Here is a 19,289-nt window from a genome sequence, read left to right as displayed (position 1 = left end):
CATATGATGGGCTTTTAGTCCAAGAACAGGGGGGCAGGGGGCGGGGGGTAGCAGTGAAAGATGTATTACCATCCTGCTCCACCCAGAATGCAGAATATATATTGGAGGAGTAACAATTTAACTGTGTAACTCTCATAAAAGATTAAAAATTCCCGTCTTCATACATTGCTTAAGAATTGGCCAGAGACAGCCAGGCAGCCAGCATTTCCAGGAGGTCAGTCAGGCAGCCCACTGTTCTCTAAGGGCTGGTTCCCATCAAAAGGACAACAGGAAGGGTTCGTCTGTGTTGAGCAACAGTAAGTACAGAATAGAACCGACTTACCCAGCCAGCATAGTATAAAGTAGCACTCCGAGGCTCCAGATATCGCAGGCAGCATCATAGCCTTGTCTCATCAGGACCTGCAACCAGACAATGGCGTTATATGTCACACTGTGAAGGAACTTTCCTCATCTACACTCCACAAGGACTGATCAGCAAAGCGAAGAATGATGTTCAGAATCCGACAGCAACCATAATTCCACATTCCTGAGCTTTGATTGGTTGGGTTGTGGAAATTTTATTCATATTTCTTTAGGATGTATTTTTAGTTAAATTGCCATTATGTCTCCCAGTGTCAGTTTACCGGTAATCGCTATGCACAGCGACTATTGCTTTAACTGGCATTGAGGAAATACCTGTTAGTGGAAACATTCCATTAAATGGAGACTGCAGGCTACTTGTTGCCTGATCATTCGGATCTATGGCAGTGCAAGGAGAGCTCCACCGCACAAATGTATATCAGCCAGCCGGGGCCCCGGTATTCACTGCGGAGATATGTTTGTGATGTGGAATTCTTATCGTTTTAATAATATCTGTCCTTTACCAGGATTAATGGCTGGCATCTTTCTGTCATATTTGATTCATACGACTGTATGGCAGTGCAAGGAGAGCTCCACCACACAAATATATATCCACCATCCGGGGCCCCGGTATTCACTGCAGAGATATGTTTGTGATGTGGAATTCTTATCGTTTTAATAATATCTGTCCTTTACCAATATTAATGGCTGGCATCTTTCTGTCATATTTGATCCGTATGACTGAAATACTGCTGCTATTGTCTTTAAAGTCCCATTCACTGGAACAATAGCATGATCACTATAAAATATGTTTTTTATGAACTATATTATATAGGATTCACTCTAACATGTTATGAGAGTGTATGCTTGTGAATTAGCGTGGCTGAGTCCATGAGAAACCATGTGGCAGCCATGTTGCTTTGTTTACTTGGCAGTTGGAGTATCTGCACACGGCTGTGTTATTCCATAAACATTCACTCCTCTTTTCTATTGTACTTTTGAATGTATACATGTCTGTGATTGGTGGTCTTGAAGCCACTCCCTTGTAACCCCCGGCAACTCCCAAGTGCGCATGCGCGCAACGGCCGCGGCACAGCTCTCAGGTCAGATGGGATACGTATTCACAAAGGAGTTGACACTCTGCGGTTGCCACGACAATGCGTTTCGGAGGCGGAGCCTCCTTCTTCAGGTCCCCTGCGCGCTTGGGAGTAGCCGGTGGGACCGGGCGCAGGCGCACGGGACACAGAACGCCAGAGCTTGGCGGGGGAAGCTCCACAGTGGTGGGTACCCTAGGTGTAATTGGACAGGCACAACAAGATCATAGGGTAAGCCGAGGGCCACCTGAGAGGGAGAGGGGTAGAAGGAGCATTCTGTTATGTCTGTGATCTACATATGAAATGTGAGTGGAATTGTCATTATGTGTATTATGGTGCAATAAACTTTATTATGCGAGGGCGGTCGTGCGCTGGTGTCTCCTTTCTGTTATCTATAGATTCAAGCTCAGTCTGCCTCCCAGTGGAAGCAAGGAGGAGCTGCAACGACCTCGTAGTGGGAGTATATAGACTATAGCAAGCCGTGGAGAGTCTCTTGGATCAGCGCATGAACTGGTGATATATACATTTATGTGTATATTGTTTTGTTATTCATTAATTTCCATGGCAGTTGCTACCCATTCCAAACTCTAAATATCAATCTTCTGCTAAATATAGATAAATTCAGCACTTTGAACAGATGAAGAGAAGACGGCAGATAAACAGGCACAACTTATGTAAGATGATTTGCTTCATCTGAGGGACACGGGAACCTGGATGCAGGTGGGTTATACTGCCGCCTACAAGAGGGTGGGATGTTGGCATGCAGAATTTGTAAGCTAGCCCCCGTATAAGCCCTCTTCTAACCAGCATGCCTCCTTACTGTGGTAAAGCAGTACTAAGGGCGTGAAGAGAAACACAGAGGGGTGGGATACCTCAATGGACTCCAGGAAAAGGAATTTACAGTAAGTACACATTTCCCATTCTCCTTCTCAGGACACAGGAATTCAGATGCAGTCAGGACATACCAATCAGTCTAACAGAGGGGTGGGCTACAAACATAGCATCAACCACCACATGGACGTGCGCCTGTGGGGGGCAGTGTCTGTGCACACAGGGAGGTACGGGTGTAGTGTGCCTCCCGGGCAGGCAGTCCCATTCATGTCTATTGGAATGCTGTAGCCTCACAGACACAGCCTCTGCTCCCAATTCAACAGCCATGTGGGTGCAGGGGTGAGTGGGCCTCTGAATAAGACGGTGTGCATTTGGGGAGCCGCCCCCACATGCATCCACGTAGTTGTTGAATTGGGGGGCAGCGGCTGTGTCAGTAGAGCCACAGCATCCCAATTGACATGAATGGGACTGTCTGCCCGGGGGGGCACATAACACCTGTGGAAGCCCGTGTGGGCAAACACGGCCCCCTCATGGGCGTACACTTAAAGAGGTTCTAAAGGCTCAAGAGTTTTTAGGATGCATGAAGGTTAAAAAAAAAACCCTAACCAAACCTGAACCAGCCAAAAGGTGACCAACCACAACCCACCAAAATATGTGGAACAGGAACCAATTTCCAAATGCGAAAAAAGGACTAGCAGAAAACTGGTTAGATATTTGAAACCGAAGACATTCAGCCTCCGAGGACACAAAAACAAAACAAGACCAAAAAAAGTTTTTCTGTTTTCCAATATGGAAACCTCCTGCAGGTGGCAGTATAACCCAACTGCATCTGAATTCCAGTGTCCCTTAATGGAGAAGAAAGAAAACCACCACCACCGCCTTTCACCTCTATAATGTGGCCGTAGCAGCTTCTCCTTCACCATATTAGTGAGCAGGTGAATGAACTCTGTACGATACTGACCATCACTACAGGAACATCATAAATATATATATATATATATATATATATATATATATATATATATATATATATATATACACACAGTATCTGACAAAACTGAGTACACCCCTCACATTTTTGTAAATATTTTATTCTATCATGAATGCCAACATGTACTGAGACTGAGAACTCACCTCAGTCTCAGCACAAGAGAGGAAAGAGGACTGTCCATCAAATGCTCTTTGAAGAATGATCCAAATGCAGATCGCTCTTCAGAAACCAAAGCTCATGTGAACTAGCCCTTACATAGAGCAGAGTGGGCAGGAGGTCTTATTTACAATGGCAGATCCACTTTAGCTTTTTTCACACGATAAAAGGAATAGAAGAGCTCACAGTGCTCAAGAGCCCCCTAACAAAGTACCGAAGAGGGTCACAATTCTCATCACCTCAGGGGCCACAAAGTTGGCCGTATAACATGGAGTCAGCAGCAGCCCGTTCTCTCCTCTCAGCTGCTTGGCAAAGCCGAAATCACATATTCGTATGGAGTCTGCGTTGCTGGAATCGTCCATGTAGAGGATATTACTGGGCTTCAGGTCTCGATGAACCACCTGTCAGAGTAAAGAGAACCTGTTATATACAGAGGATATAGCGATCCTTGCATTCTACAAATCAGCTACAGAACACCAGCATAGGACTAAAGATTCCATATAGTGCACAGGTGCTCAACCTGCAGCCCTCCAGTTGTTGCAGAACTACAAGTCCCATGAGGCATTGCAAGGCTGACAGTTATGAGCATGACTCCCAAAGGCAGATGCATGATGGGAATTGTAGTTTCGCAATAGCTGGAGGACCACAGGTTGAGCACCTAGTGCAAGGAGTTTTCATATCCCTGATGTAGTGTATTGATGATGACTGTAAACCAAACATCAATACACTTCCATTATATAGAAAAGGAATTGATAACATTAACTGATATCCCTCTTTACACCCCTAAAGAAGGAACAAACCCTCTAAACAGCAGCCTGCAAATCCGCAGATGCCAACACATCCACATTATAGAATTTTGTTAAAGTGTGCACCGACGACCAAGTGGCCGCCTTGCAAACCTGCGTCACTGACGCCTGATGACGGAAAGCCCAAGAAGCACTGAGCGCCTGAAAAGATTGCATCTTAATAAGGAAAGGAGGAACCTGACCCTTGATGGAATAGACCTGAGCCACTGTCTGTCTGAGCCATCTAAAAATGGTCGCAGAAAAAGCAGACAGTCCTTTTCAAGGCCCATCCTTGAGCACAAATAGTGAGTCTGACTTCCTAAAAGACCCCGTAGCTACCAGGTACACCCGGATTGCCCGAACCACATCCAGGGCATGCAAAGCCAGTTCTCTAGGATATTTTGGCCTGGGACACAGGGAAGGCAACACAATGTCTTCATTCAAATGGAAATCAGAGACAACCTTTGGAAGAAACGAAGGACAAGGGTGAAGAACCACATTATCTCTGTGAACAACCAAGTAAGGTGAACGACAAGATAGCGCCGCCAATTCTGACACCCAGGTGATTGCTACCAAAAAGGCCACCTTTTGGGACATCTCCCAAAGATTTCAGAAGGGAGGCCTCTGGAGAACTGAGAGCACCGAGCTGAGATTCCAAGGTAGTAAACGGAAACCGCAATGAAGGAGCCACACCCCTGAAGAAAGGTACGCACCAGGGAGTACGTGGCCAAAGGTCATTGAAAGAAGACAGACAAGGCCGACACCTGGCCCTTGATGGTACTCAAAGCCAATTTCTGCTCAACCCCCTGTTGAAGGAAAGTCAAGACCCGAGCCACTGAGAAAGAGCAAGGGTGAACCCCAAGAGATTCACACCACGAAATGTAAGTTTTTGCACTTACGATGGTAGATCTTCCTAGAGCTAGACTTCCAGGCTTTCAATAGTGTTGGAATCACAAACTCAGACAAACCTCTATCCTTCAGTACCTGGCTTTTAACAGCCAAGCCGTCAAAGCCAGTGACTGTAAAGCAGGATGAAAGATTGGCCCTTGGGACAGCAGATCCTCCCTGAGAGGCAGTCTCTAAAGGACGTCGGTGACTAGCCGCATCAGGTCGATGTATCAAGACGGACAAGGCCAGAATGGAGCCAATAAAATGACTGGAATCCCTTCTGCCTCGATCCTGCGCAAGCTATAGAGGAGGGAAGGCATAAAGCAGACAATACTGGCTCCATGGGGCCACCAGTGTGTCTGTGGTGTCCGCCAGAGGATCCAGTGACCATGCCAGAAACCTGTGCACCTTTCTGTTGAGCAGAGCCGCCAACAGATCCACCACGGAGGTGCCCTACTGGAGACATAACTGATGAAACACATCCAAATGAAGGGACTACTCCCCTTGGTCCAACGCCTGCGGACTGAGAGAATCCGCCTGCCAATTTTCCATCCCGGGAATGTGTATGGCTGAGAGGGCCGGAACGAAGCATTCTGCCCACCGTAGAATGCAGACTACTTCCAGTGCCAATACACTTCTTGTGCCCCTCTGGTGATTGACATAAGCCACGGCTGTGGCGTTGTCTGATTGAATTCGCACTGGACACCCCTGAAGACGATCAGTGATCCAGGCACAGCCTAAACGCTCTGAGTTCCACAACATTTATCGGTAGTTTGAACTCTTCCAGTGTCCAGACACCCTGAGCGGAGCTCCGGCCCAGGACACCTCCACACCCGGACAGGCTGGCATCCGTGGTGACCACTGTCCAATACAAGGGGCGAAGGCAAATAGCCAGAGAGCAAAGCCACCAGACCAGGGACCCTTTTGTGTCCCCGCTCACCCGGATCTGATTGTCCAGAGACTTCGGACACTTGTCCCATTTGGCCAAGATCTCCCTTTGCAGGGACCCGGTATGGAACTGCGCAAACAGTCCACAAGTCCGGAGGGATGACCAGCTGCTGGACAGCAGAAGATGAATTGCAGCATGCCGTTTCTGGAGTTTGTCCAGAGGAAGGAACACTCTGGCTGGAGCAGAGTCCGGAGCCAGACTCAGATAGTCCAGCTTTGTGGAAGGAACCAGAGCAGACTTCTGATAATTCAGAAGCCAGCTGAACTCACTCAGAGTCCGTATAGTGATGTCCAGGTTGTCCACCAGAGCAGCAGATGACTCGGCACACAGAAGAAGGTCATCCAGGTAGCCCAATACAGCGATCCCTTGCTGACGTAACAATGCTAGCCCTGGGGCCAACACTTTTGTGAAGACCCGAGGAGCAGAGGCGAGACCAAAGGGTAACGCCACAACTGATAATGCTCCTCTCCCACGGCAAAGCGGAGGAAGCGCTGGTGACCAACACATATTGGAATGTGCAGGTAAGTGTCCTTGATGTCAATAGAGGCAAGGAAATCCCCCTGATGCAGGGATGTCACCACCATGCGAATGGACTCCATTCTTAACTTCTGTACCCACACAAAGCAATTCAGTGCCTTGAGGTCCAGGATTGGACGCACCTTGCCGTCTTTCTTGGGCACTGTAAACAGGTTTGAATAAAACGCCTATAAACGTTCCGAGGTCGGAACCAGGACAAGTGCCAGGTCTTGCCCTTACTCATGACTAGGCAGAAAAAAACTGAGTACCTATAGCAGAGAGGGGGAGTATAGCTCCTGGGACTGCCCATAGGTGTAGTCAGTCGTTTTTTCTGCCTAGTGTCCTACTCCTGTAGGGGGCAGTATAACCCAATGGTTAAGAAGATCAGGAGCTGTGTCAGTCAATGAACAAAGGAGAAAAGTAATTTTCCCATGCAGTGGAGCTGGGCCCCCACTGCACAGGTCAATTGCTTGTTTTTGTCTAGGGGAGAGGAGAAAGATTTACTCAACTTATCCTCCAATAATCCCAGCATAAGATCGATCCAGCATCCCCGTGCTCAAGCAGTCTTGAATTGTGGACTGTTTTTGACCTCATCAAGCCCAGAGTAGGCTCAATAGACAGGTAACAATCCACCGCTGGACCGTTGGGGAGCGCCATTTTCCGGTGGTGCGAGGGATCTGGTATTAGCTTTCTCCTCCCCCCTAAACAAAACGAGTAGTTGACCCGAGCAGCTGACCCGCGCAGTGCTGGCACAATCTCACTGCAAGGGAAAACTTTTTTTTCCCCCCCACACTTGGGCTTTAATTGTACAGTACAGGACACAGGCCAGAAGTCATAGACTATGGGAGGACCTCAAGCAAAAAACTGATGGGTGGGCAAGAACATAGCAAACAGAAAAGTCAATGGACCTGAAAAATACAGATGACAGCTTGATGCACCTTGTGGCTGAAGGCAGCAACAGCAGAGGCCTGAATATCCACCCAGTAAAAGTGGAGGAGGTAGCCTTCATGGAGGACAAAAACGGACTCAGAGATTATAAAGGACAACCTGAAGCATCTCAGGACCACCTTGTCCCTGTGTAAGACTAAAAAGGGGCTCCTTACAAGAAAAAGCCACCAAGTAGGAGACAAGAATGATGGGAATATTAAGAGCCCAGAACCCTCATACAGAAGCGTGATGAGGGATGCCTGGTTGACCTGTGAGTCCGACAGCTATATCTCAGAGAAAAAAACATTTCCTGGAGAGGAAAATTTTGGCCTGGGCCATGTCCAGATCAGCCCTAAAAAACTCTAAGCAAAGGAAAGGCTGGAGGGCAAACTTCTTGAAGTTGATCAGCAATCTGAAAGTTAGGAGAGAATAGATGGTCTTTTGGATGTTGAAAGGCAGGACCATGGCTATCAAATCTTTCAGCAGAAGGTCGTTCAGGTATTCTGTGACATGGATGTCCTGAGATCTTAGCAGTTCCAGGAGAAAAGCAAGCACTTTTGTGAAGGCTCTTGGAGCAGAGGAGAGCCTGAATGACAATTAAAAGCGTTGATCTCCCAGAGCAAAGCGCAGAAAGCAGTGAAAAGATGGGAATGTGAAGATAGGCATCTTGAAAGTCCACTAATGCCGTAAATTCCCCTGATCTGAGAGAAGCGTCTTGTGGAAATGAGAAACTTGGGGACACGCTAATATCTGTTCAGGGACTTTAGGTCCAAAATGGAGCAAATGCTTCTATTGGGTTTTGGGACTGTGAATAGGTTTGAGTGAATTTCCTTTGCAGGAACAGAGATTAGTACTCCTTGTGCCTGAAGTTGACTTAGGGTGGCCCACAAACCTGTCTGTCTTTGAGCCAAAGCTGGCAGATTGGAGGGTGGGAATGGAGAAGGGGACAGGGATAGAGGTCTGACGCAATTGCTAAGAAACGTCCCTCCACTCTGTAGAATGAGGGTGCCCCTTCATTGTAAGAAGGACTTCTGGGTAGGCTTGGAAGGTTTTTAGGTCCAAGGCTTGCAAGAAAAGAGGGACCTGCATCTGACTTAGAAAAGGACATCAAGGATATCCCTATCAGTGAGAAGAGGTAGTAGCAGTAGTATTAGTCAGGCTGTTCTTTGTGGAGTAAAATTACATTCCCCTTCCAGTAACTGTCCAATAAATTTATCCGACAATTCACCCGGTGAGTTTTATTTTCTGGGCATCAACACAAAATATCAGCGCCGAAGGCATGAGCTGCGATTCTTCCAGCAGAACAGAATCCCAAAACACTGGATCATGTTCTCTATTAATCTACCCAATTAGCAACAATCTGACAAATGCACCCAACCGCATAACAGCTTGTAAGGCAGGACCTGCAAGAGCTAAGGTTACCTTCAATAGGGTTTCAAAGGGGGAATCATCAACAAGAACAGTGAGATGCTTGCTGAGAACAAGACTGGAAGGATTCACTACCAACACAGAATATTTTTTCTTAAATTCTGGACCTTGTTTAGTCTGAGGAGATTCTGGTGCTGCTAGGCGAAAGCTAGTACATGCCGCATCAATAAAGGAGGTCAAAGTACCACCACCTCCTTCTACAAGCATTGGGCACCCTGGCTCTCTGATAATAGGAGTGCTAACCTATGAATCTCCAACGATCTCGATCTGTTTCCTGAGCTCCGCCCCCCGGATAACCTACATCACTCCAACTCTATTCTGTTTGGGAAATACAATGCATCCCCAAGGACTGGGGACACTCCCACGCTTTCTGCATCAGGGGTCCACCTACTTATCAAAACATCTTCCTCTTGGGATTTTTCCTTTTTTTTCTTCTCCCTTTTGTGGAACCTTGCCGGTACATGTTCCCTCCTCTTGTAGCCCCCCACCCCACCTATTGGCCTACCACAAGTTAATCATTGCTGACCCCAACCCATAATATTCCCCCTGTTGTTCCCAGTGCTGTATCATGGCCTAGGCCAACAAGGCCCAGGCCTAGGGCGGCACTTTGCAGGGGGGCAGCAAAAAAGCTGCACCCCGCATAAAAAAAAAAAGCCTTCTCCCTGCTCCCGCACGAAAAGGGTTCCCGTCAGGTTGCGCTACACTTTTAGTATAGTGCCAGTCTTATGGGGAGAATTGGACCAGAGGGCCAGAGGGCAGGGTCCAGGAGGCAAATGAGTCTGGCACCCACATAAAGCACTCACACTGCTACCAGCCAGTATGATAATACCGGCGGGTGAGGACATTCGGACAGACTGCAGGCCGCCAACCACACTTAATACAACTGGCCCGACGGCCCCCAATGCCAATAAGTGTGGCACTGCAGTCTAATGCTCCGCCTACCCTCCTCTGTCCCCAGGTATGGCAGGCATCATGTCAATAATATCATTTTCATTTCTTTAAACATCCTTGTCCTTGAGCGAGCATATTGAATTCCATCATATACAATTAAGACTGTACTGATGGGCAATAATGAGGCGGCACTGATAAGGCTGCACTGATGGGCACTAATGAGGCTGAACTTATGGGAACTGATGAGGCTACGCTGATGGGCCCTGATACACTGTGGTTGTGGTCTATGGTTTACAGATGACAGAACGGGTAAGAAACAGGAAGGGTGTGGCCTTTACAGGAAGGGGGATCATATTTAAATTAGGGGGTGCACAAGTTTAGTCAGGCCTAGGGCAGCAAAAAATCTAAATACACCACTGGTTGTACCTGGTCCTGACTACAGTTGGTTCCCATGTGTGTACCTTAACGTTTGGTCCTCACATGGTGGAAGCTCAACACACTCATGTGTCACCGGCAAGGTTCACCTGAAGTGCCGTGACTCCACCTGTTATTGTGTTCATGTTTCTTGTTTCAAATCTGTGACCATTGTGATCATTTTCTCTTCCTTATTATGCTACTACAACGTTTGTACCTAACCTTCTTGCTAAAATAAAAATGTATTTCATTAAATTTATTTCAATAAAAATTTGGTTATAAAAAAAAAAAAAAAGGAGGTCAAAGTAAAAAGAATATGGTGTGAAGCCTCATCCTGTGCCTCATAAAGGATCAGGATGCTTTGGGGCCATCTCCACAACACTGCGCATTCGATGGGCAGAAGGGTAAAATATATTTGCAGGATCCCCTTCTGCATCCACCTGACCTTCCTCAATATCTTTCTGGAAGAGGTTAGGAGGTTCAGAGTCATAGTCCTTAGCAGATTCAGGGATTTCTGGATCTCGCTGAAGGCATCCAGCAGCAGCCATACAGTGAAATTTAATAACAGATCAAGAGACTTCCATTCACACCTTTCAACCCAATGTAGTGCAGCAGGGATAGGTGGGACAGCCAATATAAGCCACCAATGGCATCTACTATATTTTGGTCACGACAGGCTCCCTTTATTAAGATCCAAAGTGTGTTGGTTACAAGTGTCTGGCCCGCTGGCACTATACCCCGACCAAACTTCGCCGGATGTTTCCGACCTGTCCGGATGTCTGCTGGAGATGCGGTGAGGAAGTGGGGTCCTACCTGCATATATTCTGGTCCTGCACTCGTTTACAGTCCTTTCGGACATCTGTTCTTCGTCTTGCCCAAAAATGTACTGACCATACACTTACGCTAGATCCGGCCCTCTTTCTTCTCCATCATCACGATTTTCCGAGAGCGTCTAATCGGAAATCGATACTGGCGCTCCTGTGCACAGCGGCAAAGAGCTGCATTCCCCCGCTTTGGAAACAGACTCAGCCCCCAACGGTAGCTATGTGGCTCCGTAAGGTTACCTGCCTCAATGAAATGGAAGACCTAGTTGCCACTGAGCATGGTACCAGAGACAAGTTTATGAAACGCTGGTATTACTGCCATGAATTCACATTTACGACAGAATACTAAGATTTAATTGCCTGACAGTGACCGCGGCTTTGGGGTTGGCCTTCCCCCACCCCCCTCCTCCCCTTTCCTTCCCCTCCACCATCTTCTTCCTCCTTAAACTCTAAATAAAATAAGTATATAAAACCCGCGCCCTTATAGCAGCGAACTCATACAGCTGGATGTATAAAAGAAAATGGTATAAAAGGAGTCGCGCTCGGTAGAACAGTCAATATATCCCATGGAAGATGAGCAGCAATAACTGAGAATCAGATCACAGCCACATTCAGCCTTGATGAGTATACAGTTCATGAAAATGCAAGGTAAATCTCCACCCTGGTGTAAATTGCAGACAGACGCTTGTGAAGCCCTTCACCACATATAGCCTCTTATCAGAGAGAGACGGGACATACACGGTAAGTAGTTAGAGGACTACTTCGCCTGTATCCAGAAAATCAGCTCCGGTACGAATCCAATCATACGGTGTTCACCAATGTAAAAGATGTGCTGACGCTTTAAGGACCCACTCTCAAAGTGTAATATGGAAAAAGACAAAAACGGCCCATAGCGTGATACTGTCTAGGTAATTTATTAGGTAGGAAATAGTATTGCACTCACCCAAATACAATAAAATCAAGCCTCTAGCCACATCATGGGCAGTGGAACGGTAAGGATACTTCCGGGTTCCGGGTATGACTGAGTGACGCTCGTTCCGCTCCTCCCCGAAGCTTTTCGTCGGATGGACGTTCTCAAGGGGGCGTGAGCGAGCGTAGGCGTCATACTACATATAAGGACACCTAATGAGGCCAATAGCATACAGCTGTCAAGCCGGGCGAGACAGGAAGCACCGGAAATGACCTCAGCGCTTCAAACAAGGAGCGCAAACAACTAAATATACCCGGAAGTGGTAAGTGCAGGGGCGCAAATGAACACACCGGCTGCAAAATATAAAGTTCATGCGGCTGCAAACGTAGCCTGGGGAACCAAATTGAATGAAATCACCCCTTTAACCCAAAACACCGAAAGACCCCCTCGATCCAAGCAACACAATGGGCTAAGGCATAAAAGTTAAAAAAGGATTCAAATTGATAAGAGGTAAATTATAACCACATACCTTTTAAAAATGTAATACGTCAATAATCATGAAGGAGGTGCCTCTAGGATCCTTAGCATGTTTTAGAGCAAAATGTTTAGAAAGGGAATGTTTGGGGAATCCCTTTCTAATATTGGCCACGTGCTCATTCATCCGCACCTGAAAAGGTCGAATGGTGCGGCCAACATAGTGGAGTCCACATGAGCACGTAATTAGATACACCACATTTTTAGTGGTACAAGTGGCGAAATGCTCAATCTGGTAGGTATTCCCAGTGACATTAGATGAAAAGTTGGTATATTTCCTAGATTTCAGCACATTTATTTTACAGGTGGAACAACGCCTGCAAGGGTAAAAACCCTTCATCTGAAAGAAAGGGACTGGTCTTTTAGGGGGATCCACAATGTTGGGAGCAATAGATAGTCGCAACGGGGGTAAACCTCTATACGTAATAGCTGGAACCTCAGGTAATAACGGCCCCAGGACTCTGTCGCTCCTCAGAACACTCCAGTGTTTCCTTAGGAGTTTCTTTACCAGATAATGCTGGGACGAATAGCTTGTAAAGAAAGTAAAGGAACGTTTTGTCTCTAAGGGGTATAACCCTGATGAACTTGATTCCATCGCTAGGGAAATTGGGTCCATGCAACGTGAGCATATTCTGGATCCGACATCCAGACCAGTGATTCCGGTGGATTCCTCTGTACCTTTTAGGGCCCCCCTAAATTTACTTTCTTTACAAGCTATTCGTCCCAGCATTATCTGGTAAAGAAACTCCTAAGGAAACACTGGAGTGTTCTGAGGAGCGACAGAGTCCTGGGGCCGTTATTACCTGAGGTTCCAGCTATTACGTATAGAGGTTTACCCCCGTTGCGACTATCTATTGCTCCCAACATTGTGGATCCCCCTAAAAGACCAGTCCCTTTCTTTCAGATGAAGGCTTTTTACCCTTGCAGGCGTTGTTCCACCTGTAAAATAAATGTGCTGAAATCTAGGAAATATACCAACTTTTCATCTAATGTCACTGGGAATACCTACCAGATTGAGCATTTCGCCACTTGTACCACTAAAAATGTGGTGTATCTAATTACGTGCTCATGTGGACTCCACTATGTTGGCCGCACCATTCGACCTCTTCAGGTGCGGATGAATGAGCACGTGGCCAATATTAGAAAGGGATTCCCCAAACATTCCCTTTCTAAACATTTTGCTCTAAAACATGCTAAGGATCCTAGAGGCACCTCCTTCATGATTATTGACGTATTACAGCCCCATTGGAGAGGGTGTCATATCAGGAGAGAGGTGTCACGACTTGAAACAAAATGGATATATCGTCTCAAGGTATACAGGCCCTTTGGCCTAAATATTGAATGGGACGTCAATGCGTTTTTGAATAATAGTTAGTGTCCTTTGAGCATTCAATCTTGTTTACATCCATTACCTTTCTCCCAAGGGTGTGTTTCATGGCTGGATTGTTCTATTATATTTTTGTAACATTTGAGTTAAGTGTTTTGATGATTTTAATTCCATTTCTTTATATGTATTATGTTTTTTTAAAAGGTATGTGGTTATAATTTACCTCTTATCAATTTGAATCCTTTTTTAACTTTTATGCCTTAGCCCATTGTGTTGCTTGGATCGAGGGGGTCTTTCGGTGTTTTGGGTTAAAGGGGTGATTTCATTCAATTTGGTTCCCCAGGCTACGTTTGCAGCCGCATGAACTTTATATTTTGCAGCCGGTGTGTTCATTTGCGCCCCTGCACTTACCACTTCCGGGTATATTTAGTTGTTTGCGCTCCTTGTTTGAAGCGCTGAGGTCATTTCCGGTGCTTCCTGTCTCGCCCGGCTTGACAGCTGTATGCTATTGGCCTCATTAGGTGTCCTTATATGTAGTATGACGCCTACGCTCGCTCACGCCCCCTTGAGAACGTCCATCCGACGAAAAGCTTCGGGTAGGAGCGGAACGAGCGTCACTCCGTCATACCCGGAACCCGGAAGTATCCTTACCGTTCCACTGCCCATGATGTGGCTAGAGGCTTGATTTTATTGTATTTGGGTGAGTGCAATACTATTTCCTACCTAATAAATTACCTAGACAGTATCACGCTATGGGCCGTTTTTGTCTTTTTCCATATTACACTTTGAGAGTGGGTCCTTAAAGCGTCAGCACATCTTTTACATTGGTGAACACCATATGATTGGATTCGTACCGGAGCTGATTTTCTGGATACAGGCGAAGTAGTCCTCTAACTACTTACCGTGTATGTCCCGTCTCTCTCTGGTAAGAGGCTATATGTGGTGAAGGGCTTCACAAGCGTCTGTCTGCAATTTACACCAGGGTGGAAATTTACCTTGCATTTTCATGAACTGTATACTCATCAAGGCTGAATGTGGCTGTGATCTGATTCTCAGTTATTGCTGCTCATCTTCCATGGGATATATTGACTGTTCTACCGAGCGCGACTCCTTTTATACCATCCTCCTTAAACTCTATATCTCTCTCCCTCTTTCTATCCCATTCCCCTCTTCGGCTTGACCCGGGAGATTGGCACTTGTTTATTTACTTTGTCACAAGACACTTAGCCTGTTTCCTGGGGCATGCATCCTGCTCTCCCCCATATGGGGCATGCACGCGTTAGACCCCTCGGTGAATAATACGATGACCTGGGACTCTATGGGGGGTTTCTCCCAATTCCCTGTAGTCGGCCATGAGATGGATGCCGGTGGGTGGGGGGACCTCCCTGGATGTGTCCTATGGGCTTTCTTATCTCCTATGAGTCATTCTGCCTACAACCGGGGTGGTCCATTGGTGGTCTACTTTGTCTCCCTGATTTCTCAAGATGTCCTGTTCTTGCTCAACGCTTAATTTTGGGACTCTCTGTACTTTGGTATTAGACTGCGGTTTCTTCTTTGTACCTAATGTTTTATTGTATGCCTTTCTATTTCACTAAATAAAGAATTTATAAAAATAAATAAGATCCAAAGTGTGTGGCTCTGGGCCAAGCTGGGTAGGGGTACCCTCTTCTGCTCTTCAATGACTGCAGGGTGACACCTGACAATTTGATGTCACACTCACCTAGTGCTGGTACAATGGGCTTTAGCACTCAAGTTAAAAAAAATGAAAAGTCCCCCCCCCCCCCCCAACACCCACTATTATCTGTGAGCATAGGTTTTTTTCACCCCCAGCCTCCTCTTCTGCCTGCCCGTTGGCCCACCCCTGTACTCACCCCTTGACAGTGCAGGTAGTCCAAAGTCTTAGTGATGGTGTAGAGAACGGCACTGGCCTCTCGCTCGGAGAAGAACTTTTGGCGGAGTATCCGGTCGAGCAGCTCTCCGCCTTTCATTAGTTCAGTCACAAGGTAAACGTACCGACCATCGTCATCGTACACCTGGTGGAGGTCAGAAAATTGAGCATGATGGATCACTAGTGCTGGAACCCGAGCATTACCCAAATGGTATTAATTATCCAACAGTATTGCAGTGGAGCCGGGTGTCTGGATTCTGAGCTGTCAGCTTCTATACAATGAAATATTTCCATAGAGTCATTGGTTTGTAATGGAACAAAGTGGATGAAGTGCCACAACAAGAGTTAGGGTGACCACACATGGGTTGCAGGAAAGAAATTTGCAGGATTCCCCCATCAACACAGACAGTGCTGATAGGGGAATCAACCATTGTCTTCTATCGGTGGGCCAGTAGAAGACAGTGAAGATCGCTAGGGGCTATAGCAGCCACTTGCAATAATTGTAAGCGAATCCGACATGCTGGTTGTACACAAGTTGATCAATCGATCAACTTAGCGCATTCAGCCTGCCCATTAACGATTCCACTCTCGGACGGTTACTGCTGAACTGGCCGAGATTCAAACTGTGTATGACCAGCCCTAATAGTCCAGATACAAATGTACTCCAATGTAAGAGCAAAGAGAAAGCCAACACGTTTCGGGGGCCGGAACTCATCCCCTTCATCAGAGCTTAAAGAAGACCTTCCCTCCCCCTCCACCTTACTTTTTTTTTTCTTTACCCTCTTACCTTGTCCACTGGGTTGTTTTAAAAAACATAAATCACATACCCAGTGAAGGCAGAATTCTCCAGCCCAGGGATCTCCAAACTTTATAAACAAAGAGTCGGTTTACACTCCTTCAGATATTAGGGGGGCCAGACTGTGGCCAATGGGAGTAGACACTGTCCTGATGTCTTTGATATCAGTGGGGGGAAGTGCGCCCCATTTTTGGTGTCAGTGGGAGGAACAGTGTCTCATATTAGTGAGGGGATTTATGCCCCATCATTGGTATCAGTGGTAAAAAATGATGCCCCCTCATTGATGTCAGTGGGAGAAATAGTGTCTCATATCAGTGGGAGGAATATTACTCAATTTTTAGTGTCAGTGGTAGGAATTATGCCCCATTATTGATGTCAGTATGAGAAATAGTGTCTCATATCAGTGAGAGGAATAGTGCCCCATTTTTGGTGTCAGTGGGAAGAACAGAGTCTCATATCAGTGGGAGGAATCGTCCCATATTTTTGGTGTCAGTGGTAGGAATTATGCCCCATCATTGGTGACAGTGGTAGGAATTATGCCCCATCATTGGTGTCAGTGGGAGGAATAGTGCCCCATCATTGGTGTCAGTGGGAGGAATAGTGCCCCATCATTGGTGTCAGTGGGAGGAATAGTGCCCCATCATTGGTGTCAGTGGGAGGAATAGTGCCCCATCATTGGTGTCAGTGGGAGGAATAGTGCCAAATCATTGGTGACAGTGGTAGGAATTATGCCCCATCATTGGTGTCAGCGTAAGAAATAGTGTCCCATATCTGTGGTTGGAATAGTGCCCCAAGGGCCAGATAAAGGCAAGCAAAGGGCCACATCCGGCCCTGGGCCACAGTTTGGGGATCACTGATCTAGTAAAATCTGATACTCTGACATTGTACGGTGGTTCCTAAGCCACCACAATCTCCATTAATGTCATCAGGGGACCGGGACCCACACTTCTGGCTTTCTCTCCTGGGTCACAACAATGTTCTCTGTCTGAAGCCCCCCCCTGGAAACTCACGTCACACAATCCAGCTTGCTTTGGGGCCATCTCCACCATACTGCGCATGTGCCTCAGTGCGTCATCAGGGGGCCACCTCTACTGCTGGTTCTTGCAGTGAGCCCCCCTGATGATGCCTTGTGATGCATGCCCGTCAAATGCGCAGTGTGGTGGACATTTATTTAGAAGGGTGGCCCAATTATTTAATCACTTAGAAGGGCGGCCATTCACTTAGAAGGGCGGCCCATTCACTTAGAAGGGCGGCCCATTCACTTAGAAGGGCGGCCCATTCACTTAGAAGGGCGGCCCATTCACCTAGAAGGGCGGCCCATTCACCTAGAAGGGCGGCCCATTCACCTAGAAGGGCGGCCCATTCACCTAGAAGGGCGGCTCATTCACTTAGAAGGGCGGCCCATTCACTTAGAAGGGCGGCCCATTCACTTAGAAGGGCGGCCCATTCACTTAGAAGGGCGGCCCATTCACTTAGAAGGGCGGCCCATTCACTTAGAAGGGCGGCCCATTCACTTAGAAGGGCGGCCCATTCACTTAGAAGGGCGGCCCATTCACTTAGAAGGGCGGCCCATTCACTTAGAAGGGCGGCCCATTCACTTAGAAGGGCGGCCCATTCACTTAGAAGGGCGGCCCATTCACTTAGAAGGACGGCCAATCACTTAGAAGGGTGGCCCATTCACTTAGAAGGGCGGCCCATTCACTTAGAAGGGCGGCCCATTCACTTAGAAGGGCGGCCCAATCACTTAGAAGGGCGGTCCATTCACTTAAAAGGGCGGCCCATTCACTTAGAAGGACGGCCCATTCACTTAGAAGGACGGCCAATCACTTAGAAGGGTGGCCCATTCACTTAGAAGGGCGGCCCATTCACTTAGAAGGGCGGCCCATTCACTTAGGACGGCCAATCACTTAGAAGGGTGGCCCATTCACTTAGAAGGGCGGCCCATTCACTTAGAAGGGCGGCCCATTCACTTAGGACGGCCAATCACTTAGAAGGGCGGCCCATTCACTTAGAAGGACGGCCCATTCACTTAGAAGGACGGCCAATCACTTAGAAGGGTGGCCCATTCACTTAGAAGGGCGGCCCATTCACTTAGAAGGGCGGCCCATTCACTTAGAAGGGCGGCCCAATCACTTAGAAGGGCGGTCCATTCACTTAAAAGGGCGGCCCATTCACTTAGGACGGCCAATCACTTAGAAGGGCGGCCCTACGCACGAGAAAACTAAAAAGGATGTCCTCGACCCTCTTCCAAAAATCGCACAGCACTGAACTGCATGGTGCACAGGTTAGCAGATGCGTGGGCGTGCCGTCACACCAGTATGAATGTGAACCTTGCCTAATCGATAACATGGTATTTTGGACTAAGTTAGAGATTGAGCACGGCATTCGTTAGCAGCTGGCTGGGACCGTAATAAAGGAGGCAAATTCCCGGCCCCCGAAACCCGTTGGCTCTTTTATAAAGTTGGTAAAGTCCTTGGAATACATTTGTATCTGAATTACTAATTCCAACTTCAATCCCAGATTCCCAGATCCACCTCAGAGCTCAGGAACAAGGTCGGGGGAAGCTGAACCGTAGTTCCGGATGAAGGTAGGAACACAGAGCGGGGTCACTTACGTCTTTTAGTGTGATGATGTTCGGATGCTGTCCGTACCGCATCAAGATCTCAATCTCTTCTGATGGATCCCTCTTACTCTTGTCGATGATCTGCAACAAAGATCGGCCACATGTAGCAAACCTGATAAACTGACGCAAAGATGTTTCACTTTGATATAAAAATTATTTCCCCTCAAATTAACGATTC

At 47.2% G+C, this 19,289-nt stretch overlaps 1 protein-coding gene across 1 annotated transcript in view; it reads right to left on the bottom strand.

The window, feature by feature from the left end:
- The window catches only part of RPS6KA6 (ribosomal protein S6 kinase A6), a gene marked incomplete at its 5' end in the record, with an annotated part of 174,005 nt that overhangs the window by 8,004 nt on the left and 146,712 nt on the right, over positions 1–19,289 (bottom strand). The window contains 4 exons of the mRNA XM_082263849.1: positions 323–399; positions 3,651–3,812; positions 15,676–15,837; positions 19,103–19,192. Coding sequence (XP_082119975.1) covers positions 323–399; positions 3,651–3,812; positions 15,676–15,837; positions 19,103–19,192 — 491 coding nt within the window. The remainder of the gene's footprint in view (positions 1–322; positions 400–3,650; positions 3,813–15,675; positions 15,838–19,102; positions 19,193–19,289) is intronic.

Source organism: Pelophylax lessonae (assembly GCF_965119305.1).
Source record: "Pelophylax lessonae genome assembly, chromosome: 7".
Lineage (NCBI taxonomy): Eukaryota > Metazoa > Chordata > Amphibia > Anura > Ranidae > Pelophylax > Pelophylax lessonae.
This window is presented reverse-complemented; position numbering and strand designations above follow the sequence as displayed.